We start from the raw sequence: 25585 nt of genomic DNA on the forward strand, positions 1-25585 counted from the left end.
CACTGGCATGCGCACAGACATCGTAGACTAGGGGGGAGGAGGGTTGGGGCAGCAAACTACGCTCGGAGGCTAAGCAGCAGGGCAGTAATGGGGCCCTGGACTTGAGCAACAGTGGGCATGGATATTAATCTAACTGGTAGACTGGCAGCACATGGGACCATGCAGAGCAGGAGGGAGAGGGCAGGCTCATGGACTCGGACAACAGAGGGCAGGGAGAAGGTGGGAAGGAAGGGGGCAGAACAATGTCCACACAGCGCTGGAATGACAGGGCAGTGGAATGGACTTGGATAATAAAGGGCAAGAAGGAGGGGGGGCAGGGGCAGCAAGCTTAAACGGGGGAGGCACAACAGACAATTCCAGGCTAGACCCTGCGTCCAACCCCCTCCGCCTTGCATTACGATGGACATCTTACTTTATGCTAAAAAAACAAAGCCTAGAAATTCACTGAGAAAAAACGAAGGTTAAAATGATATCATTAGGAATTGTAAGAATACAGTTATAGTTAACTCAGGCAACTATAACTAAAACCCTAACGTAACTATAGCGTGCGCCCTCGTCATGCAAAGTTTGTACCCTCGCATATTATATCACTCATGACATTCATGGACTTCTTTTAAAACATCCCTAACGACATCTGAAATGCCATTAATTATACTGTTCATGGTGGGGGCTCGAGTTATAGTTACTTTAGGATACGAGTTATAGTTACTCGAGATAACTATAACTGGTGAATTTCAGTGGTTTTATTAGTTTCAAATGGTATGATTTGTGACATTTTCATCGAACTATAACATACTTTTAAACTTCAGTTCTTTCAGTGAATTTCTAAGTTTTTTTTTAATGTAGTTAAGTATTACAATTTCTAACTGTAACGTCACTTTAACCTGCACATTCTAGTTAGAAAAGAGAAAAAAATACATAGAAATCCACAGAAGAAAACAAAGTTTACAGAGACGTTCTAGTTAGGTTCACATTTCACTTTTACAAAAACTGTGAATTTTAGCGGTTATAGTTACCTGAGCTAACTAAAACCTACGCCCCTGCAAAGCAATGCTTATGACTTCACATAGATCATCACTCATGACATGTCAGCAACATCGCTAATGACAGGATGTTTGGGTAGTTTAGCAAAAGCTCTATTAAATAGGACACGTTTACTTTGACCTATTCAATTTCTGCAATGTTTCAAACTGTATTTTCTTTATCTCTTGCCTTTCTGAAATGTAGTTGTGCTTAAGAAGTGTGACGCTCGTTCAGTAGCAACTTGCAGTGCTACAGCTCTGATTCTAGTGTTTGGAGAAGCTATAGGTACTTGACAAGTACACAGACGACTGTTTCCTTGCCTTACACCTTGTCACATCCTTTTTAGGTCGAGCCTGGGCAGCGCATGCGCTGCTCAATCAATCAATACATTTGTAGAGCGCACTACTCGTGAGGGTCTCAAGATGCTCGAATACAGCATGCAGGGAGGTATGCTGTATTAGAGTATGGACATGAATCTGCGCCCACTCACCGCCCATATGTTTCATTGGCTTGTGTCATTTTCCTTTGTAAATGCTGACTTCTGATTAGTTAATAAGCTTGTTAGTCACTCCTTAGTACCGCTTTTCTTGATTTGTAACCTCCCATGAAGATTGGCCCTTTACTTCTGTTGTTTCACGCTATGTCTTATTTAGTCTGTAAGCTCTATTTTCTTTAATGAGTTTCTCCTACTGCAGGCACAACATGCTTTCCTGCAACATTCAGCAGGACATGCATGCTTTCACTTTCCAGGCAGCACGGGACTGTTTGAGCTATTGGCATTGTAAACGACAAGGCCTTTTATTTATGTGGTAATTATCAAAACGATAAATAAAACGCATTGTCATTTACAATGCTAATCGCTTAAACTCTTGCAAATGCGATACCTTTTGCATTGTAAATGCTTGTTTTAATTGACACAACGTTTACCTTCAAGGGCATTTTTGCCACGTCTTATCTTGTTTATTTTTTCCAGAAGTCCACAGGAAAAAAAGAAGAAAAAGCACTCGCGATCACACGAGTCGAGAACGAGGTCCCCCATGTCGTATGCTTCTCCGAGCAGACCATCAGCATACAGGAACTCTGCACACTCAGCTAGTGTCTCTCCTGTGGAGAGCAGGGGCTCCAGCCAAGAACGCTACAGGTAAAAGGCCCTCAACCCACAGCATAGCGACAATCCGGGCCAGCTCTAGGGCGGTGTGATCGGTGCCACCGCACTGGGCGCTGACTTGGGGTAGGGGCGCCATGTTTGTTTTAAAGCCCCATATGCCACGTTCCTTGTCCCAGCAATTTTAAAGCATCAATAAAAATGTCACAATAACTCTGGTGATTAATGTTCTTCCTGGAGAGAGACCGGAGCTTTGTCTGGTAGAGGAAGTTTTGACTCCTCATAGCGCAGAAGGTTAATTCGCCTGCCGCAAAGAACGTGTCCCATTCAGATCCCATAGTGCATAGGCTATAAATAGGCCAATGGGTTATCGCTTTTGTCAGAGAAATCCTTTCGTTACTTGCAGTTTAAAAGTTAAAATCCTAATATAGAGCTGTGAGCTCTTAACGGTCAAAGAGCTGCATGCAAACTGCAAGGAATATATTACAGCTGCATGTTTTTTGCCCAGTCTTTCCTTATCCTAATATTGCAAAAAGAGTTCATCTGGGTAGAAATCAGTTCTTATTATTAAAGAAAACCCCTAACAATGGTGTTACATTTTTAATTCTAAATTTGTGCTTTTCCAGCCCAAGGACGCTTAAATTATACTGCCTACTAGTATGGATGACATGCGACTCCTACACCTTGTAGACCTCTGTCTTATGTAACATTTCCTATACACTTATTCACACACATATGATTGTCTCCGTGCAAAGTATGTGTGATGTAAAGTGTTCTGACACCTTACACTGGTATGAGTGGCGCTATAAAGCTAAATGAATCTAAGGGACAGTAGTTATGGAGACTTGGATGGCATTTTCAAAGGGTGGTAGTGAGGGAATCCGTGGTGAGGTGTTCATGTGGGGGGGGGTGCAAACAAACATTGTTCCACAGGGCACCACCAGTACTAAATCTGGCCCTGGCGACAATCTAGTGTAAGGAGAATCCTACCAGTCTGCAGTTGTGGGTCTGTCTTGGTGGATGCTATGTGAGGTGGGAGGAACTACTATAGGTAAAACATTGCACCCAGAAGGGGTGCTGCCCAGAGCATGTGGGATGTCAGAAAACACAGTCTTGAGTGTGGCAGACCCATGTCCCCAAGCGACAGAACACAGTGTAATGGTAATCCCCTGGCCTGTGTTAAATGGCACCCTTGTGTGTAGGGGAAGCAGTGAATCTCGAAGAGGTGCTGCCGAGAGCATGCAGGGTGTCAAGAGAACACAGTATGGGAGGCGTGAGTGAATAGACCAATGTGCATATGTGTCCCAACGAGAATCCCTGCAGTCTACCTATGTGCTTGTGTCTTTTTAGTTGATTTGTTAGATGACAGGAACTAGTGTAGACGCATCTTGAAGGGGTGGTGCCCAGAGCTTGCAGGCTGTTACTGTGCACAATCTGGAGAAAGCTTCAGTGGGGAAGGCTTCAAGTGTGTACTCTCTTCTGAAATGTCATTGGTGATAGATTTTTGCTTGAGTCATCTATGTGGCAACAACAGCTCCGACAGTCTCACAGGAGGTTGATTATCTTACACATTCGTCACCTTAAATTCAAGCATCGTTGTGAGAAACTGCCCTCTTTCTGCATGGTTTTCCACACTTTTTCCTGAATTGCTGATGTGCTTTGACTGAGTGTGCCCTGGTATCCTGACAATCAGGTGCCCAGGGCCTATGTTCTTTCCCTAAACCTGTATTAAAAAAAACAATTGACATCTCTGACCACAGGTCAGTCCCTGGTAAATGCTACCACAGGTACCCAGGGCACTGTGACCAGAGATAACCCATATGGGCTGCAGCACTTAAATGTGCCACCCTTGGAGGCCCTGCACCACTACACTCACACACTGCCTTTGCAGGCTGTGTGTTTTGGTGCAGAACAAAGTGAAGAGTCGACATGGCACACATCCCTGTGTGCAAGGAACATAGGAGAGAGCGAGGAAGGAGAAATGAGGGGTACGTCCTCTTGCCCTAAGTACTTTATATAACAAAGTGGACGGACCCGTAGTTTTGGACTAGGATTTTCCGACTTAATATAGTGCCTGAGAGCACAATATTCCACTGGATTTTTCAGAAGGACCCTCACCCACCAACCTAGTTGGCGGCATGCTTAATCATTGGGTTCCCAGCTGTGCTGCCGAGTGCAACCCAGCTGTGCTCCGACGCCTGGATTACAGCAGAGCGGGGTTTTTTGGATTGTGAGTGTGAAAATGTGCTCAAAAAGTGGTGCCGTTTAAAAGGATCTCTAGGATGGCCAACCTGGTACTGATTTATTCAAAGGGTCCTAGGACACATTTAAAAACAGGGTGAGATATTGTGAAGATAAAAAGGCTCTTCTATATCTCTTAAATACTGGTTGACATGTTTCAGCCTTGCTTATGTTAGTGAGGCTTTCTTCAGAACCAAAAGGTGGTGATGTGGCTGCGAAAATTGAAAGTAGCCACGTGGGAGTGATATACAGAACACGCTTTAAGGTGTGCTGTGTGTGTGATGGATGAGCCGTACTTATGGACCCACAGTTGGTAAAATCTGTAAAAAAAGAAGGGACATACAACGTAAAGGACATGCACAACAAATATATATACAAAAAGTTGTGCCATTAAGTTTTGTTTCTCAGTCCTTTAGTACACTTGGTGCTCTCAGAAATGCTCTCGTGCAATTATGTGGTCGGAAATATTCAGGTTGGTGCCAAAATGAAGTGTCATACATACACATATTATAGACACACATAATATCCCAATGCCAATGCCATGCATGGCGAAGTGTCAGCATGCAGGTTCACTGGTGCTTATGCTGCTTCGTGGTCACATGTATGCACCTCAGTGCCATGAGATTGCCATCGTACTCAATGTAGAGTCAAATGAACGGCTTAAGATTACATTTAAAAAGGTCGGTACAACCGGGGACTCGCCGGTAGCGTGTTTAAATAAGTGAGCATTATGCATTTAATGTACGGTGGTATCGCCTTTAGTTAAAAAGTTCCTTGTGTCACAAATAAATAATAAACCAGGGCAGAAATCAGGTGTCAATTGCGTGCGTTTAAGGAATATAACATTACATTATACCTTTGGTAAATACTAAACGATCAAACGGATCCAAGAAGCAGCGGTCTCCTGTAGTCACACACTCTAAAACAGAAGTGCAGCGCAAGATGTACAAAGCTGCTAGGTGCTGCTAAAGGTGAACCGTTAGCTGTAGAAGTGTTAGGGAACTTACTTCGTCACGGATGACCTCCCGTCTACAAACCTATTCTGGTCTTGAATGGATCCCACCGATAAGGGCTCTGCGCGGATGTTGCCCTTTGAACTGTTCCCGGTGTGCTAACGGAGCCGTGGCATAGTGTAAATCGTGCTGTGTGTAATGCGCTCGTGATCATCCCTTGGGGCTGCTAGAATGCTAACTGCTGTGTGAGAATGCCTAGATGTAGCTTAATGGCTATATCACGGGTGTACGATTTAGAAGCGAGCTGCTGCAATGTGCTGTGGTGTGTCCCATTTTACCTAAAGAGTGATTTGCAATAAGGTAAACACCCGTTCTGGGAAAAATGCGAACAGGAAAGTTATGAGGATGCAACCTCTCGATGTGTTATTAAATATGCACCATTAATGTCATTGCTGGTGCAATGTCTTTAAAGAAGCGATATTCGGTGCTCGAAAACCTACTTAGATGGTGCACATTATATTTTATGTGCTGTGCCGTGGTTTACCTGAAAAGTGAATTTCAAGAAGGTAAACGACCACTGTTCCAGAAAAATGGAACGGGAAGGTTTATAGGGTACAGCCTATTGATCTTGCACCATTCCAGTGATCGATTGGATAATGAAACGTAAGGTGCGTTTGCTCACAATGTTTAAACCCTAGTTTTGCAGCGTGAATCTTTCTGGATTCACTATGCTGTGCATTATTCCGCGATCTTGTGGTTGGGTCCGGATTCGTAGTCTTTTCTCTGTTTTTTTTTTTTTTTTTTTGTAGCCCAGGTGGGCGTCGACGTACACCATTTGGTGCACCTCCCGTGACGTCGTCGTGCTTCCTCCGGAAGTCCCACCTTTGGGGCGCCATCTTCAGATTCTTTTTTCCGCCGTTGGGTCTGGATCGTCATCGGGAAGCTCCAGAATTACACTCGAAGGAAGAAGGAAGAAAAGCGAGTTTCGTCGATAGAAACACTAGAAGATATCAGGAAAGGAAAAGATTTCATCAGGAGCGCGAAGAAAGGAGGACCAGCGCCCTTTTTCTTCGACGCCCTTGGAGAATGCACGCTCAGAGACCCTGAGCGCAATGGACAAGACGCCATTCAAGTTCTGCCCAAACTGCCACCACAAGTTCGCGCAGAGAGACCAGCATCCGGTCTGCAACCTCTGCCTACCGGTCGATCACCAGAGTATCGACTGCAACGCCTGCTCAGCCTTCGCGCCGAAGACACTCAGGGTGAGAGAGCGGCAGAGAAGGGCCAACGCCAACATGGACGGCAAGGGGAAGCCCCCGACGCTCTACGCTCTGGGCCTCTCCTCAGACGACGAGGACAACGTCGCCGAGACAGCCGAAAACTTAACGGTCGTAGAGACCGACAAGAAGAAAGAAGACGAGGTAAGAGAATCGTCGAGCGCAAAACAAAAAGTACCTCGACAACACGAGGGTGACTCGAGAAAATCTGAGTCAAAGTCCACGAAGGGAGCACCGGCGCCGAAAACTTCGACGTCCAAGGGGGGAACCACGGACAAGAGGCCGAGCGGATCCTTAGATAAGGACTCCCCGGTGCCGAAAGACGCCGAAAGGCAAGGGTCGTCGAAAGCATCCCATGAAACGGGCCGATCGACGCAGAAAGAACGTTCGACGTCGACGCAAGGTTCATCGAAAAGACCCGCGGTCGACGCCGAAAGCATCTCCAAGATGGAGAAGAAGAAGAGGCGGCTCGAGGCCGAAATGGAGAACATCCTTCAAAGAAAGAAGGAGTTCGACGCCAGAATGAAGGAATTCAAGATTCCAACGGTTCCATCAGCGGACGTCGAGGAGGTCGAAGACGAGTTCGACGCCGAAGGGCTGACAAGGGAACTCGAAGAGGAAGAAGAGCCCTATTATGAGGGAGAAGCCGAGGAAGAAGACCAACGGTCGTTCTACGAATTGGCGGCATCTACCAGCAACGACGTCGAATGGCACGATCTCGACACCGAAAACCCGGAGGAGCCCGTGGACACGTACCCTTCGAGGCCTTCGCCACCCGACGACATCGGGGTCTACAATATGGTGGTCAGGAGCGCAGCAATGGCCTTCGGCGTCAAACTCGACGAGGAGAAACCGAAAGCGGATTTTCTCGTCGAGACACTGCTCCCCATCCAGACAAGGAGCCAGTTCCTCCCCATGCTACAAAGCGTGATGAATCAAGGGAGAGAAGCCTTCAAGGAACCTGCAACCTGCCGGTCGATCACGCCCAGGACAGAGAAGAAATATAAGCACTCCTCCCTGGACCCCCCTTACATCAAGGGTAGCGTGACCGCGGACTCCATCATAGCCTCCACGGCCAGGAGAAGGGCCAACGTACCAGCAACTTCGGGCCCACCCCCGGATAAGGAGAGCAGGAGGATTGACCTCACAGGAAGAAAGGTCGAGAGGAACGCCGCAATGCACTGGCGCATGGCGAATTCAAATGCACTCCTCAATAGACACCAGTACCAGCACTGGGATGAAATGGGGGAGTTAGTAAAGCACCTCCCCGAAGAATTCCGGCAGAGAGCCTCTCACCTGATAGATGAAGGCAAAAACATCGCCAACTCCTGTATAAAGACGGCGTTGGATGGGGCAGAGACTTCAGCAAGACTCATGGCCATAGGGGTCACAGAGAGGAGGCATGCATGGCTAAGAATCTCGGGATTCAAACCGGAAGTGCAGAACAACATCCTTGGCACCCCCTTCAATGGAGAGACACTGTTCGGAGCAACAGTGGACGACAAGCTCACCCAGCTGAAAAAAGAAAACGAGACGGCGAGGTCCATGGGGGCCCTACAGCTGAGGGGAATGAGGCGAGGAAATCCCTCGAGAAGACCCTACGGTAGGGGAGGAAGCCAGCAGGGGACGTCGCACCAGGCGTTCCAACAAAGTCAGCAGGGTGAAGGTCACGGACAAGGCCAACAGAAGCAAAACTGGCAATATCAACCTCGGGGCCAGTCCTTTCGCGGGAGAGGGAACGGACGTGGCCAAAGGAGGAGAGGGGGCGAACAGCCCTCGACAAAGTGACTCAGCACGCAAGAGGACGCCCACCCTCGTCAGGACCCCAAGGGTGAGGCGCAAAAAAGTGTCATCAGGGGGAAGAGAAAATTCAAGAGCCTACGAGCATACGACACCAGTAGGCGGAAGACTGAGGTTCTACCTTCAGGAGTGGCGGCGTATAACCACAGACAAGTGGATACGGAACGTTGTGCAGTACGGGTACTGCGTAGATTTGGAGAAAAGACCTCCAAACAGGAAACCAAGGGGAAGACTGAGATCGGCCCAAGAACTGGCAATACTCAGAGAAGAAACGCGGAAACTCCTGCAAAAGGGAGCCATAGAGACAGTGCCGTTCAGAGAACGCAACAAAGGGGTCTACTCAAACTACTTCGTGGTTCCGAAGGTAGACGGAGACCTCAGACCCATACTAGACCTCCGTTACCTAAACAAGTTCATCAGAACGCAAAGGTTCAAAATGACTTCACTGCAGGAGGTTCTGCCACAGATAAGAGAAGGGGACTTCATGGTCACCGTGGACCTCAAGGATGCCTATCTTCACATCCAATAAACAGAAGGCACAAGGGCCTTCTAAGATTCAACATCGAACAAGAACACTACCAGTTCACGACCCTGGCCTTCGGATTAAAATCAGCACCAAGGGTCTTTACAAAATGCCTGTCGGCGGTAGCGGCGCACCTACGAAGGCAGGGAATACATGTCTACCCCTACTTGGACGACTGGCTGGTCAAGGCAAACTCACGCGGAAAGTGCGAGAGGCACGCAAAACGCGTAACAGACACCCTCACAAAACTGGGATTCTCGATCCACTGGGGAAAATCATCGATGGAACCAGAGCAGGTGAAGATTTTCCTGGGGGCAAAGATCAACTCCCGCAACAGTACAGTAGTGCCCAGCGAGAGGAGGACAGAGGCTCTACTGAAGGAGGCGAAGCTCTACCAGAAGGGGCGAGCTCTGACAGTGAGGGCTGTGAGCAAGATGATGGGGATGATGGCGTCCTGTATCCAGCTGGTGCCGAATGTACGCCTGCACATGAGACCATTCCAGGAATGGCTACAACAACAATGGTCACAAGCAAACGGAAGCTGGGAGGATCTAGTGGTTGTTACGCACGCAGTGCAGGAGGAGATAACTTGGTGGAACAGAGGCAACATAACAGCAGGGAGAAGCCTGACCCCACCAATCCCAACAGTGACCATTACCACGGACGCATCGCAGAAGGGATGGGGAGCGCACATGGACAACCTCAGAGTGAGGGGTCTATGGGCCCCAGCAGATGCGGTCCGCCATATCAACTACCTCGAGTTGAAAACAATCCTGCTAGCCCTGAAGGCATTCCAGAGGCACCTGTTCAACAAGAGGGTGTTGGTCCAAACAGACAACACCACGGCGATGTTCTACATCAACAAACAGGGGGGGACACAGTCGTTCCCGCTCTCATCCCTAGCTCAGGAGATTTGGAGATGGGCCATACCTCTCAGGATAGATCTACTGGCAATTCACCTACCGGGGAAGGACAATGTGGAGGCAGACTGGCTAAGCAGGCAGACCTCAGCATCACACGAGTGGGAGCTCAATGGCCAGGAAACGGAGAAACTCTTCCGGAGATGGGGGACTCCCACAATAGACCTTTTTGCCACACGCCACAATGCAAAATGCCAAAGCTTCGCGTCCAGGCAACCAGATCAGCAATCCAAGGGAAATGCCCTATGGATAAGCTGGTCGAGGACATTTGCCTACGCCTTTCCACCGATACCCCTGTTGCACAGAGTGCTCGACAAGTGCAGAACCAGCAACATGACCCTGATCCTGGTGGCTCCGCAGTGGGCGAGGCAGACATGGTTCTCACAAATTCAAGAAATGGCACAAGGCGACCCATACAGTTTCGAGAGGAGGAAGGACCTGCTCTCAATGCAAAACGGAGAGGTCCTGCACCCAGAGCCAGAGACCCTCAACCTGGCGGCATGGCTCCTGAAGACATAGAGTTCGCGCACCTAAGATTGCCGCCGAGCACGATGCGAGTGCTACGGGAGGCGAGGAAACCAACTACACGAAAATGCTACAGCGCAAAATGGAAGAGGTTCACTGTGTGGTGCCGGAAAAGGGGCCTGCAAAACAGAATGACAAGAGACTCAACTGTACTGAGGTACCTCACACACCTTCTAAAGAGTAACCTCTGCTCGAGCTCACTAAGGGTACACCTAGCGGCCATCGTGGCCTACACCAGAGGTGAAAAAGGTGGAAGTTTCTTCAGCTCGCAGGTGGTGAGGAGATTCATGGAAGGAGCCAAAAGGATGGCCCCCCCGAAAAGGTTGCCGCCGCCGGCATGGAATCTGAATGTGGTCCTGACGGAGCTCATGAGGGCACCGTTTGAACCCATTCACAAGGCCACACTGCAGATGTTGACTATGAAAACAGCCTTTCTGGTGGCCATAACCTCACTACGCAGGGTGAGCGAGCTTCAAGCACTAACGCTGCAGGAACCCTACATTCAGATTCACAAAGATAGATTAGTCCTGAGAACGGACCCACACTTCATGCCCAAGGTAGTGTCGGCGTTCCACATAAATCAGGCTATCCAGATACCAAGTTTCTTCCAAAACCCGACTACAAACGCAGAAAAGGCACTGCACACCCTCGATGCCAGAAGAGCGGTGATGCACTACATTGAGAGAACCAAGGAACTCAGGAAGTCGAAACAGCTGTTTGTGTCCTTTGCTACTAGCTTCATGGGTAGACCAGTGACTAAGGGCACCATCGCAAGGTGGATTGCCCTCACTATTCAATTCTGCCACAAACAGGCTGGACAGGAGCTAGCGGAGGGGCCGCAGGCTCACTCCACAAGGAAGAAAGGGGCCACCGTGGCCTTCCTGGCGAACACGCCCATCCAGGACATATGCCTCGCGGCAACTTGGGCATCTGTGCACACGTTCACGAAACACTACTGCGTGGACATTCAGATGAACAAGGAAGCACAGGTTGGACAGAAGGTGCTTCAGCACATTTTCAACGACCAACGCTCATCTACCACCCAGCCGCCACAGAACTAGGAAAACCGCTACAAAATCAATGCACAGCATAGTGAATCCAGAAAGATTCACGCTGCAAAACGAATAGTTTCTTACCTGTCGGTGTAGTTTTGCAGCTTGAAGATCTTTCTGGATTCACTAGCGAACCCACCCACCTCCGCCAGGAAGATGAGGCTGGAGGAAGAGGGGGTAAAATGGAAAAGATCAAAGAAATACAAACATACAGATAAAGGAACAAGAAGGATTAATCAATCGCCTAGGGTTAAAAAAAAAAAAAAAAAAAGGAGGAAAGGAAAAAAGAACCCGAAGATGGCGCCCCAAAGGTGGGACTTCCGCAGGAAGCACGACGACGTCACGGGAGGTGCACCAAATGGTGTACGTCGACGCCCACCTGGGCTACAAAAAAAAAAAAAAAAAACAGAGAAAAGACTACGAATCCGGACCCAACCACAAGATCGCGGAATAATGCACAGCATAGTGAATCCAGAAAGATCTTCAAGCTGCAAAACTACACCGACAGGTAAGAAACTATTCGTTATGCGGTTGGGGGAGGATTGTTATAATATAACCACAATAATGGTCCACTTAATATTTGGACACACAGTGCGGCCAAAGGGGTGGTGTTTACAGGACCAATGGCAGAATACTAAGAATAGTAAAACAGAGATTACAATAGAGATGTATTTTACACGAGGGGGACCCCTGTCCTATTCCTGTATGCACTGTTGGAAGTGTGACTTTTTTTATGTCAATACCCGAATAGTAGAGTAGGTTTGCATGGTTGGTATTTAACAAAAATGTGTCTGACCCTAAGGTGACCTATTTGATAGGTTCCATGGGATATTATCGTTCAGTCCTTTATTGTGTGTCTCTAAGCGGTACACCCAACGCTGTTTTTTTTTTTATTAAGGCGGGTTTGCAAGTTGGTGAGGTTTTTGTCAAGCTGTTCAATTACCACCCATCTCATATCATTTGTGGTGTGGCCTAGTTCAAGGAAATGGCTAGTCATTGTTGTCGTGTTTCTCTTGCAACGGATGTTGCTCCTGTGTTCGCATATACGTACCTTTATTTTGCAACCAGTCATCCCCTGTGTGCCATGCCTACAATCCACTGCCCTGGCATAGATGAGTCTCCCTATAGCTGGGTGCACTATACTAGTGGTGAGGGTACAGGTGCATGAGCCCTGTACCCCTACAGTGTCTAAGTCCATTCTTAGACATTGTAAGTGCAGTGCTGCCATTAAGAGTATATGGTGCTGGGAGTTTGTCATTACGAACTCTACAGCACCATAATCGCTACACTGATAACTTAGAAGTTTGGTATCAAACTTCTCAGCACATTAAACCCACACTGATGCCAGTGTGGGATTTAATGAAAAATGCACACAGAGGGCATCTTAGAGATGCCCCCTGAAAAACGACCTACCACTTGTGTCCAGGCTGAGTGGATGCTTTCAGCTGCCACCACCAGACATGTTTCTTGACCCCTGGGTCGAGAGCCTGCTGCTGTCGGGGGCCTGAAACCATGCACATCCTGGGACGAGGTGCCAAGTCTCCTCCCCCAAGATGGGCAGGGTCCACGAAGGGGAAGCTTCAAAGGCTTGCTGCCTTTGTATGCTTCCGAAGGGCACTTGCTGCTTTCAGCAATTTATCCCCACAGGTTCTGACCCCACTTTGGGCGGGAGAACTGGCAGGAAAAACAAGTGAGGAAGAAGTGTCCCCACCTCTGCCAACTCCACCTCTTAGGTGGGGGAGGCAAGGTGAAGCACGACTCTCAGTGCCCGCCATCTTGCAGATGGGGGGACTGAGCCAACCAGGGAAAGGCTTATGCCCCCTCCCACTGGAGGGTACCCACCCCAGGGAAGGGACCCATTGGTCACAACCTTTTACCTACCTGTAACGCCCCTAAATCTAGTATTTAGGGGCACCCCTGAACATTGCTTCCTCGGACTAGAAACTACAAGAAGAAAAGAAGGACCGAACAGCCGTGCCGAAGCTAACAAGAGGAGGACACCCACTGACTTGGCCCCAGCTCTACCAGCCTGACCCCACCTCGAACCTGCTCCAGTGAAGCCCCGGTGTGTCCTGCAGCCAGCAACCTCAAGAAACCCGGAGGACCTGCCTTCAATTCCAAAGACTCTGTCTCCTGTCAACACCGGATTTGTTCAGACTCCAGCTCAGCAAGGATTTGCGAGTTTGCACCATTCTCTACCTGACCCGAGTTCGAGTGGACCAACACCAAGGTCTCCCCGGCGATCCTGACCCGAGATCCAGTGGCGCCTGACCTGCCTGCAGCCTCAAACCGGAAGGTCCCCCCGACCGCGACCAGGAGCTGGTAAGAAGATCCGACCCTAAAAGGCACCCCTGCACCTGACGCCCCATGGCCTTGGGTGGTCTGACCGACAGTGCCTTACCAACCCCCAGCATCCCAACTTACCTCTCCAAGTTGTGGTTGTACCCAGAAGACCTTTGTCACCGAGCCTGCAGTGCTTTTGCAAACCGGAGACTCCCCATTGAAAGCTACACGGCTTCTGACGCCAAAACAGCACTCTGCACCTGGCCGCCCCAGTGCCGCTGAGGGTGCATCTTTTGTGCTGGCCTAAATCCCCATTTGCCCTGAGCTTAAGTCCAGGAGCTCTGCTCCTACAACCCAGTGGCCTGTTCGTCAGCAGCCACCAACCGGAGGCCCCCATCCCCCATTGGATAACATTGGGCCTCAGCACCCGACCGCCCTAGTGCCACTGAGGGTGTAACAAGAGTGCATCCTTGACCCTTGGGGACCCCTCGAGTCTAACCCCAGAATACATAAGCGCTTGTCTAATGTGAGGGCTCTATCTGAAAAAAGGCGGAGGTGAACAATGTATTGTTCTCAGCAGCTGTTTCATGATTTTTGGTGCATGGTAAGTTGGGCAAAGCTTACAGGAGAGAGTCAATAGAAGCACTCTCTGAACTTGCGGTTTTCACGTGTTAGTTTGTTCTACATATAGGATTATTGAGCAGCCTTGTGCGTCTCGGTCGAAGTTGAATCCAGTGCAGCAGTCTATCGTTGGTTTCTCCGTGACCCTGTGGGCTGTCATGGTAATGTTTTTAGGTCTCATATACCAGGCTGTTTTTAGCTGTCCAGAATGTAAAAGCCTTTTGCTGACCATTCCAAATATTCACAATTGGCTTGAAGCCCACCCATTATTTACATTTGGTTGACATGGTCACTCTCATTTGCTTGCTTCCTATTCGATGCCTTGCCTTCCTCTTCTGTTTGTCCCACCCTTTGAACACATTCTATTTACTATCTTTTGATTGGATGACTTGTATACTTCCCCTGCTCACATTCAGGGAACTACATTTTTCTTGATATTTCAGCACTCCAGGTGCCCCAAAGATTTTCTAGCACCCTTTCCTTTGTGTGCTGTTTCCCACTCCCACACTCTTTGTTTTGCCCCATCCCTCCCCCAAGCTTGCCTAATACTTTGCCACCCTACTATAGTGTTTTTGGCTCCCTCCAGGTCTAAGCTAAAGCAGCTTTGTCACTCCCTTGCCCCATCCAAGCCTCTCCTCCTCTTGCTTCCCCTACCCGCTAGCTTCTTGATTTTACCTTGAAACCCACAAGGACCTTTCTGCTTTTTTACTGTTGTTGATATATTTATTTATTCTGTGGGAGAACTGCCATTTGCCGCCTAGCCACTCCAAAGTGCTTAGAGCACTTATGCATTAAAACAATTAGCGGCATCTGCCACCTTGAATTGTTAAATGGAAGATAAGAAACCAAAGATTGCGCCTGCGTCATGGCTCTTGCATGCGAATGTCGTTACGCTTTTTTTGCTTTTTCCCAATGCTGCATAGCATCGGCAAAAAGTATTGGCAATGTCAGTAGAGCAACAGGACGAGACATAGTGGCTTTATCAATTTACTTGCACTCTCTTTAGGATGCAGGCATTATTTTGTGCTGACGTTTGCCTCTATCAGAATCTGTAGCAGTTGTCTATTAAGCCAGAACTTTTAAGCAAGACCATTCTTGCAGAGGCAACATTTCCATAAAAATAAGTATTTTTTGTTTCGCAGTGGATGTTCATTTGTTTTTTAAAGTTTTACTTCAGAAATGGGCTTCATGTGATTATAGCTAATGTCGATTTGTATTTTTTCCGTGTTGTTGCCATATTTGGACCTGAAGTCGTAGCACACAGCTTTAAGCATTTTTAATGATGCTGTGGTGTATTTGAATGTAATTTCTTTTTGACATGTCCTGAAGTGACAGACTGGCTGCCATGCTGTTGGCTCTTTGGGCAGAGGGTCTTTTTTTTTTTTTTTTTAACCTTTCCCCAGGTACCAGAGACTTCAGCAGCCCACTGTCTTCGCCAACTTGAGCGAAGGATCAGGAGAGGCTCATGTTTTTTTGCTTTCCTCTAGCCTCCTCCCCGCGCTCCAATGTCAGTAGCTTGACATTAGTCTACAGTGGCCTCATTGAGTAATGCAGATTCATTCCGAAGGTATGCTGCAGAGCCTCTTTGGCCCCTGGTTTGCGCAGGGGCTTAAGACAAAATGATGGCACTCCACCTGCAGAATGTGATGAGAAGCCTTTTAGTCGCCCATATCTCACAATTATTCTTTGACCTCAGCCTGAGTGAGGACCTCTTGCCCTGCAGGGTCCAAAGGGGATCATGTTATGACCCTGAGTTTGCACACATTTTGCAGATTTATTACAGGAGGAGTCTACATTTCTTCTTGTCTACCTTCTTTAGCCCACTCTTGTGATAGGAGGAAGGAAGTGCATTTACGAGAAGTAGGACATTCTTGCATTGTGTCCTAAGGTGAACCAGCCTACAGCTTCTCCCATCTTTCTAGGGTAATCATTGCTTATAGTGTGGGTCATTGTCTGCTGAAAACGTAGTGTTATCCAGGAAACAGCAAGGTTTCAATGCAGGCCTAATACGTCTATGAATTAGTCTATACATCTGTCTGAAACCCCACTTTTTTCTTCTACAGTGATCATTGCGTTCTTTTTGGGAAAATCCATTTATTGAGCTTCTACGTTGCAGAACAGACCAACCAATGCACGGAATGAATATACCTCAATTTTCATTCAAACACAATGAAAACAATTTACTTTGAACTGATCTAGAACTCTGGCTCCTACTCCCATAAGCGCAGTATAATGTGTTTGGTGAGGAGGTGGGGTGAAGCTAAGGTGGTACTCTTAGGCAATAAATAAACTGATGCAAAGCAGCCCTCAAAGTTCACCGTTCCATACCTCCTGCCCTCTGCTTAACAGCATCTCATCCACTGTTTTTGTAGTTTACCCTAAAGTCTCGCCAGCAACATTCTTTTCGCTCAGTTCATCTTCCGTCCAGCAAATCTTGTGGTGGTCTGGTAGAACCCGTGTTTTACTTTCATGAGACCCAGTGCTGACTCAGGACCTGCAGCCATCATCCTATCAGTAATAAGCTGTGGTTTATCCCTTCTCTAGGGTACACGAATGAGGTCTAGAAAAATATGAACCTCGCTGCCGCTGAAAGTTAAATTCTACCTCTCAGCCACTGCCCTCTTTACAGCTCTTCTCGATCACAAAGTCTTGTATTGTGTGGTGTTTGCTAACACCTTCTAAAACGTTGTATAGCTTGAAAGGTCACAATTTCAATATGAGCTCAGTGACCTCTAGAAGCCCATGTGCGAAGGTTGATAGATTGAGGTTGTTAATGCATCAATACCTTTCTGGTAGTGTGTGTCCAGTTATCAAAGAGTAGAGTTGTAGGCAGTAGTAAACCATGCAATAGAGGGGCCGATTTCCCATCTTATTAAATGTTTCTCACATGTATCTTAACAAAACATCTCTTCCTGTACCTGTAATGTCGTAACTTGCATACAAATAGTAAATTCGATGGTAACCCAGTATTCTGTAGCCTCACAACAAGCTTTTTACATCAATGTCTAATCCGCAGCAAACTTTAAAAGATATGTGTATGCCGTCAGTTCAGTCTTCAGAAGTTTTATATTATCTGGGTTGTGGGGTGAAAGAGTCCCATTCAAAATCCCAAAGGTAATATATGGAATGTGAACACATATTAACTGCTGGAAAGATGAGACCCAACTTTCTAAATAATCTTACTGCCAGAACAGTGGGTTTTTAGTTCGACTGCCCCTTATGAATTAACAGATCTCCTTGAGAAACTGTTTTTGATTAACCCTGTGGATAAAGTGTGGCCATACAACTTAAAGGGACTTAATATGTTCTTTTAAACATAGCTGCACATCTTGGCTTTGCCAATATCTTTTTCGAGTTGCATACACATTTTCATGCAGTTCAAAAGCTGCTATCAGCCCTTCCCAGTGCAGGCTGCAATATCTCAGGTCCTTACTAGATGTCTTTGGAGTTAGACGCTTTCTGCAGTACCTTGAGCCATGCTAGAGATCTGCGGCATAATCTATCCATTTTTTCAAGAACAATCCACGTCAAGATAGGTGTAAGATATATGCATTGCATAGGTACAGGTAGGTTAGGTATGGTGCATTTGGAAGGTTAGTTATGCTTGGTTGAAGATGGGTGTGAGGTAACTTTGGTATGGAAGGTCACATGCTTGGTTGAAGAGATGTTCTAGGTACCTTAGGTATGGGAGGGTAGTTATGCTTAGTTCAGAGGTGTGCTAGGTAACTTAAGTATGGAAGCTTGGTTATGCTTGGATAGAGATGTGTGCTATGTAGCTTAGGTATGGAATGTCGGTTATGCCTAGTTAAAGTTGTGTGCTAGATGCTTAGGTATAGAAGGTCACTTATGCTTGGTTGAAGAGGTGTGCTAGGTAGCTTAGGTATGGGAGGTTAGTTATGCTTAGTTGAAGAGGTGTGCTAGGTAGCTTAGGTTTGGAAGGTCACTTACGCTTGGTTGACGAGATGTGCTAGGGAGCTTGCGTATGGGAGGTTAGTTAAGCTTGGTTAAATAGTTTGATCTAGGTAGCTAAGGTATTATAGGTTAGGTATGGTATGTAAGATATTCTACATAAGATAGGTCATTTATGGTTGTTAAGGGATAGTACAAGTGTATGGTAGTTATAACTGTGAGATCTAAAACTTTGCTAGTTAGACTAGGCATGGTAGATAAGTTAGGTATTATAGGTTTGCATGGTAGGTCGATTAGATAGGCATGGAAAGTATGGTAGATTAGCTGTGGTAGGGGAAGTAACGTACGTTAAGTATGGTAGGATGGTTTAATTGATATAATTGGTATGATAGGTAGGTTGGGTCCGGTAGGTACGTCTGGTAGGTAGAGGTGGTTTGCAGGTTATGGTAGGCGAGGTAAAGCGGGGTGAGTATGTAAGATGAGTATGAAAGGGTACCTGCCGTAGGTAGGTATCGAAGACAAATATGGTATGGTAGGACATAACACATTTATCTGTTTAAAGGTTTGTGCTTTTGAATGCTTTTCTCAACTTCTTTCTTACGAATCACAGCATTTTCAATATGAAGCTTGAACAGAAATAGTTTGAATAAAGTACCCTTGTTAGCTTAGCGACGAGTGGTTTATTTGCCACTAGGTGCATGTCTTTACTATTCATACTCACCTTAATTAAGATTTAAAAAGGGCGACTTTGTGGAACAAGTTTTACTTGCAGAGTTATTGCACAGACTCAAACAGGAGAGTTATCGAATCGAGCCAGAAGATGGAATTTATCTAAGTAGAGGTGATCTTAAAAGATATGCACAATAAGATATTGCACGGTAGATGGCTCTTTACTCACGACAGAAAACTAAAACAAAAGAATGCTCAGGCACACAGTGAATGGCATGTCACTTCGTTATATGACAGGCTTATGCATGTAGAGAAAAATCAAGAAACCCATAAATCTGGATTAAAATGTTAGCAGAGTTAGGTACATCGAAGAACACATACATGATATTTGCATCTGCAATTTAACAAAAGGTCTATTTGACAAGACCATCCTCAAAATGGCATTGGTGGACAGCCAGGCCAAAATACGGGGGAAATGTGATAAACGCATGAAAGCCAATGACTGATCTGGTCTGACACAAGGCCCTCTCACTGTGTAGATCTCTGATGTATTGATGGCAAGAACTCGTGCAGAAGACAGACGGTCTATAGCGAGAACTAAGAAAAATAAGAGGGGGTTGGTAAATCAGGACTCGCAAACTAATATTCACATTTATTGCCACACTTGCATCCTTGTGATGAAGCAAGGCCCTGTTCTGTGAGGTCATCAGTGCATTTGTCATTTGGTAGGAGTGAGGTTTAGAATAGTCGCTGCTGCTTTACTCTCCAGAACTGGTGAGTGTTTGTGGTTTTAGTTTTTGTTCAGAACTTTATACCCAGAACAACCCTTCACCTGAAGATATTTTTCATCAGAATGCATTTATATTAATTGATTTGTGTACGTATGCATAGGTGCATAATATGTTATGGTTTATAGGCATGTCCTTTAGAGTTAATGAGGCAGAGCCTATAAGTGCATTCACAGTGAACATTTAAATCTTTCATTTTGTGCAGTCATTGTTTTCCAGAATTTAGTTTGCCACATTTAGAAAGTTCTTCTAACTTCGCTTTAATTTCGAGGCACTTGAGATTTTGCCTACCCTTTTAACCAGATCCCGAGGCGATGTGATGCCCTCATGCGTTAAAGAGTAACATGAATCTCTCCTGATTCGCCTAGTTTTCAGGTGTATGGAGCATTGATTAAAAATGAGCCTTAATGTCTTGATCCACGCCCACTCCCTGCCCCTCTTTCAGGAGGCATTAGTAGAACTCCATTCTCCTTCCTTTACACTGCAAGCTGGGGCAATTGGTACTTGTTATAAATATACCTTTCGAAAACCCTTTGCTTGTGGGTTCCTATACTTGTGGGTTCCTATGCTTGTTCTTTCTCAAAAACGTTTTATTGGTTTTGATGTAAGCAGTGCAGAGAGGCCCATGTCCATGTTTAACTAAAACCTAGATACATATTATTTGCTAATTAAAGGAGAAAGACATAGGAAACTGTCCCCTCCTCCCAGCCTCCCCTGCACAAAAGCAACTAGACACTTTTGGTATGGGGTGGAGCTGTAAAAGAATGCAACAGCTAATGGGAATCTTACCCAGTAAACGTAGTAGGTTCCCATACATTGATTACATCACACAAGTGTGGAGATGGAATGTTTCCTAGGTGATATCAACAAGATTACACTTCTTGTGTGAAATCTCACTAGCGAAGGCAGAATAATTGGAGAGTTCTTAGCCTCGGGCTGAAAAGCAAAGGTGTTGTGGTTTAGAGAAGTAGAAGTAATGTACTGTAAATTTCAGCTCCAAGTTAAGATGTTAGTAGTTCCATTGCTAGGAATTGCATTATAGTTTATTAAACCAGACTTCAATCTGTTGGTGCCCAACTTTTCCCAGCATAGGCTGATGTTTCCGTATTACCCCCACCATATGGGGAGAAGATGTGGTCTAACAGCTAGAGCGGTCGGCCTCGAAGCTAGAGAATAGGGTTCAAGTCTCGGCAGGGACGGTCAACATCCTGTGATTCTGGGCAATTCATTAATCTCCTGTGCCTAACAAAATGAATGTGTCCGTCTGGTGCTCATGTAAAGCGCTCCGATAACTTCAGGTCGAGTTCACGCTATATAAAACCCCTGTCTTGTGAGTTCATCCCTTCTACGTGGTCAGGTCATTATCACAGGAAGGTAATCGCTGGAGCTGTCTGGTGGGAAACTCTAGCACTCCTTAATAGTACCAAGGACTTTATTCCAGTAGGTGGTTTGGGTATCAGGCATTACCACCAACACTGAAGCATGGACCCCATTCTCTCACTATCCACTATCTCCAGAAAATGTTTGGGATGGACAGAAACATGCATGTACCACTGGAGAATAGTAGCCTTGTATTTACCTTTAAATAATACCAAGAGGCTGGCCAGGCTAGCAGCCACTAGAGGGCTGGGAGCCAGTCTGTTTCATTTTCAACCAGGACAGGTTTTAATTGAACAAACAAATTTAAAGAAGGACAATTTTTTTATTATTATTTTGAAAGGATGTTGCAGCCTGCTAATCGCGGAGCCATCACCACTCGTCATCTAAGTCTTCGCACTCGGGGTCAGGTAAGTCGAAGCACAAGAAGTTGAAGAAGCATTGACGCTCTTCGACTTCTCCCCGTTGGTCAGCTGACGCAACGAGGGATGGAGGTGCCACTGCTTCGCGTGTGGAGCCTTGAGGGCTGACTCTGAGTTTCCCTCCCTTTCCGGGACCCGGAATGACCCCTGCCCAGCTTTGTCGTTTTGCGATGCATGCCATCTTTGGGCAGCCCGACCCACCGGCTTGTCTTTGGGCCCCGCAGACTAGGTTGAGGGTCCTAGGGCTTTTCTGCCGGCGCCACAGAGCCCCCCCCCCCCATGGATCCACGACTGGATCCAGATCGACGCCTGTTTACCTCATTACACCTCCACCGACGCCGCTTCTTTTGGCACCGCACTCTATGCCGGTCGTGTCCCCGGCCGGCGTCGACCCCGATCTCCATCCTGATGTGGACACGGAGCCCGACCGGCGTCGCCTGACACCGGATCCGACGCAGAGTGGGGTTTTCGTGCCCCTGTTTACTCCTGAGGTCCATTTCAGGCCAGATTGGCTCCCAGAGGACGAGGACTGGAAGGGGTCAGGTGACCCTCTGACCGACCAGTTGGATTATGACCCGGACTGGAGAGAGGACCTGGGGGATGCCAGTGGTCTCGATACCTCCCCAGACCTTGGCATGTTGTCTCCTTGTACCGTGGCTACGGAGGAGGGAGTTTCCTATGCAGTGATGTTGCGTAGGGCGGCCGAGGCTCTCCACCTCAAGCTCCCTACAGTGGCGGTCAGGACTAACCTCCTGACAGAGGTGCTTCAACCGCAAGCGAGCTCTTCGACGCCCTAACTGACGTCCTTTTGGGCACCTGGTCCAGGCCCGACACGGGGGCTTCCGTGAATAGGGTGATTGCCCCACTGTCTGGCCCGGCGACCCCACTTTCCTCTCCCAACACCCCACCCCTGAGAGCTTTGTGGTCCAAGCCTCTACCTCCAGGAGCGCATTCTCTACCGCTCCACCAGATAGGGAATCCAAGAAGCGGGATCATCTTGAAAAGAAGATTTATTTTCTTCCGCCAGCTTGGAACTGCGGTCGGTAAACACTGCATGTCTATTGGGCTGTTATTCCCACCCTGTGTGGGATACGGTGGCGCAAGTGCTGGCTCAGTGTCCGGAGGAGGCCCGGACTGTAATCTCCCAGGCTGTAGCCGCCGGGAGGGACGCAGCAAAATTTACCATTCGTTGTGGGCTGGATACCGCCGACTCTCTAGGCAGGACGATTTCCACGTAGGTAGCCCTTCGACCCTACGCCTGGATGAGGTCGACTGGCTTTTCTGAGGATGTCCAGAAACCCTTTGATGGCCGTTGCCTTCTTTGCGACAAAGCGCACCACCACGTCGGACAGGTGGGTTTTGCAGATAGTCCGAAGGGGCTACTCCCTGCCCTTCGAGGCTACCTCTCCAGCCATGCCACCTCAGCACCATCGTATGTCGGAGGATCATCTGGGCCTTCTCGAACAGGAAGTCACGGCTCTCTTGGTCAAGGGAGCCATCAAGTGCGTTCCTGCCCCAGATGTAGGTCGTGGCTGCTATTTCCACTTTCTGGTACCCAAGAAGGACAAGGGCCTGTGTCCTATGTTGGATCTCAGGAGTGTCAACCGCTTCCTCTGGAAGGAGAAGTTCAAGATGGCGACGCTCGCTCAGGTCTGGTCTGCCCTCGAACCTGGAGACTGGATGGTAGCATTGAACTTGCAGGACACGTATTTTGACATCCCCGTCCTGCGAGCGTTACCTGCGGTTTACGGTAGGCCATGAGCACTTTATTTACTGTGCTCCCCTTTGGCCTTACCAGCGCCCCTCGGGTGTTCACAAAAGTGATGGCTGTGGTCACAGCTCATCTGCGCAGATCAGGGGTTCCAGTCTTCCCCTATCTAGATGACTGGCTGTTGAAGGCGGGCTCGTCCCAGGCTGTTGTCTCCCACCTCCAGACTACGGATGACCTCCTGCATTCGCTGAGGTTCTCCATCAACATGCCGAAGTCACACCTGACCCCCTCCCAGAAGTTCCTCTTCATCTGAGCGGTTCTGGACACAACGCAGTTTCAGGTTTATCCTCCCGAACAGCGAGTCCGGGATATTTGGGCTATAATTCCTATCTTTCAGTCTCTATCCCGGGCTTCAGTCCGGATGACCCTGGGCTGCATGGCCTCCTGCATCCTGCTGGTCGATCATGCCATGTGGCATATGCAGGCTCTGCAGTGGGACCTGAAGTTCCAGTAGGCGTGGCATCAGGGGAATCTGTCCGATTGCGTCCAGATCTCGGAGGGCACTGCACGACAATTGCAGTGGTGGCTCACGAACCAGGATTGGGTCAACGGCAGGTCCCTCTCCCTTCTCCAACCTGAACACACAGTGGTGACGGACGCATCCCTTCTGGGATGGAGAGGCCACATGGGAGCGGCGGGAATCAGAGGCCTCTGGTCTCCGTCGGAGTCCGGGCTCCACATCAACCTTCAGGAGCTTCGGGCGATCCGTCTTGCACTCAAAGCATTCCTTTCCTCTGTTCGAGGAAGTACTGCAGGTGTTCACGTACAACACCACCGCCATGTGGTACTGAAAAACACAGTGTGGTGGGGTTGTGGACTCTGTCACGAGGCCCTCCGCTTTGGACATGGCTGGAACATCAGGGCATATCCCTGGTGGTTCAACACCTGGCAGGTTCACTGAACGCCAGGGTGGATGAACTCAGCCACAGGTGCATGATGGATCACGAATGGCATCTTCACTCGGAGGTGGTGCAAGGTCTCTTTCAGCAGTGGGGAGAGCCTTGGTTAGATTTATTCGCCACTGAAGAGAACACGCAATGTCAGCAATTCTGCACGTTGAAATGTCCAAGGCAGCACTCGATAGGCAATGCTTTTCGTCGCGAGTGGAGTTGCGGTCTTCTATACGCTTTTCTGCCTGTATCACTTCTGCCCAGAGAGCTGAAGATCAAGCACGGCCAGGCCTGAGTCATTCTCGTGGTTCTGGATTGGACACGAAGAGTCTGGTATCCCTAGCTGCTCATCATGGCCATCGATCCTCCGATCGGACTACCTCTGCGCGAAGATCTTCTGTCGCAGCAGCAGGGGACAGTCCTCCACCCGAACCTGTCCGGCCTCCACCTCCTTGCGTGGAGATTGAGCGGCGGCAGTTGACGTCATTTGACTTTCCTCCCGAAGTCTGTGATGTAATCTTGACAGCCAGGCGTCCCTCCACTAAGACGGTATATGCCTGCCGATGGAACAAATTTGTGGCATGATGCGCAGCAAAGGCTGTGGATCCCCTCTCTGTCCCTCTTTCTGAGGTTCTCTTGTTCCTCCTTTCTTTGGCCTGCTCTGTGCACTCTCAAGGGCTATCTCTCGGCCATTTCTGCCTTTCTAAGGCTTCCTGATCAGCCTTCTCTCCAAGTCCCCGGTTGTAAATCGTTTCTTAGAAAGCATTACTCCTCTCTTTCGTCCTATCCCCTTCGTAATACCTCCGTGGGACCTATTTGATGTGTACTCCCTTTGAGCCGCTTCACAACTGTCCTCTACGACTCTTAACTCTTAAAACTGCATTCCTGGTAGCCATCACTACTGCCAGAAGGGTGAGTGAGCTCCAAGCACTTTCATCCAAGCCTCCTTTTCTGGCTGTACATCCTGACAAGGTTGTCGTAAGAACTCGTCCATCCTTTCTTCCCAAGGTGTGGTCACCTCCTTTCAGATCAGGCAAACCATCACTTTGCCCACCTTCTTTCCGCATCCTTCTAAAGAGGAAGAGAGGCTCAACCGTCTGGACCCAAAATGTGCTCTTTCCTTCTATCTGGATCGCACCAAACGGTTCCGGGTGGATGACCAACAATTTGTTGGCTCCAAGAAAATCGGGCCGTACACAAGCGGACCATCTCTAGATGGATCATTTTCTGTATTAAAGCCTGCTATTCTCTAGCAAAAAAAGGAGCTTTTACTGATTTCAATCGATTCTCAACTTTGTTGAGGTGAAGAGGCATGAGGTTCCATCGCTTACTCATTGAAAGTTCATCCAGTGGCGGTCACCAATTTTATGTTTTTTTGGGGGTTTTTTTACCTACTGCTTTGGCTAAATTTTCCATAAGCATCTCAGTGTGTGGAA

At 47.9% G+C, this 25585-nt stretch overlaps 1 protein-coding gene across 5 annotated transcripts in view; it reads left to right on the forward strand.

Annotated features, from left to right (window-relative positions):
• The window catches only part of SFSWAP (splicing factor SWAP), a 628330-nt gene that overhangs the window by 526602 nt on the left and 76143 nt on the right, over positions 1 to 25585 (forward strand). For 3 of the 5 annotated variants that reach the window (XM_085632760.1, XM_085632762.1, XM_085632764.1), the window contains exon 16: positions 1992 to 2164. In XM_085632760.1, the coding sequence (XP_085488886.1) occupies positions 1992 to 2164 (173 nt within the window). The remainder of the gene's footprint in view (positions 1 to 1991; positions 2165 to 25585) is intronic. The other 2 variants (XM_085632761.1, XM_085632763.1) reach the window with 1 other exon arrangement.

Source organism: Triturus cristatus, chromosome 11 (genome assembly GCF_964204655.1).
Source record: "Triturus cristatus chromosome 11, aTriCri1.1, whole genome shotgun sequence".
Lineage (NCBI taxonomy): Eukaryota > Metazoa > Chordata > Amphibia > Caudata > Salamandridae > Triturus > Triturus cristatus.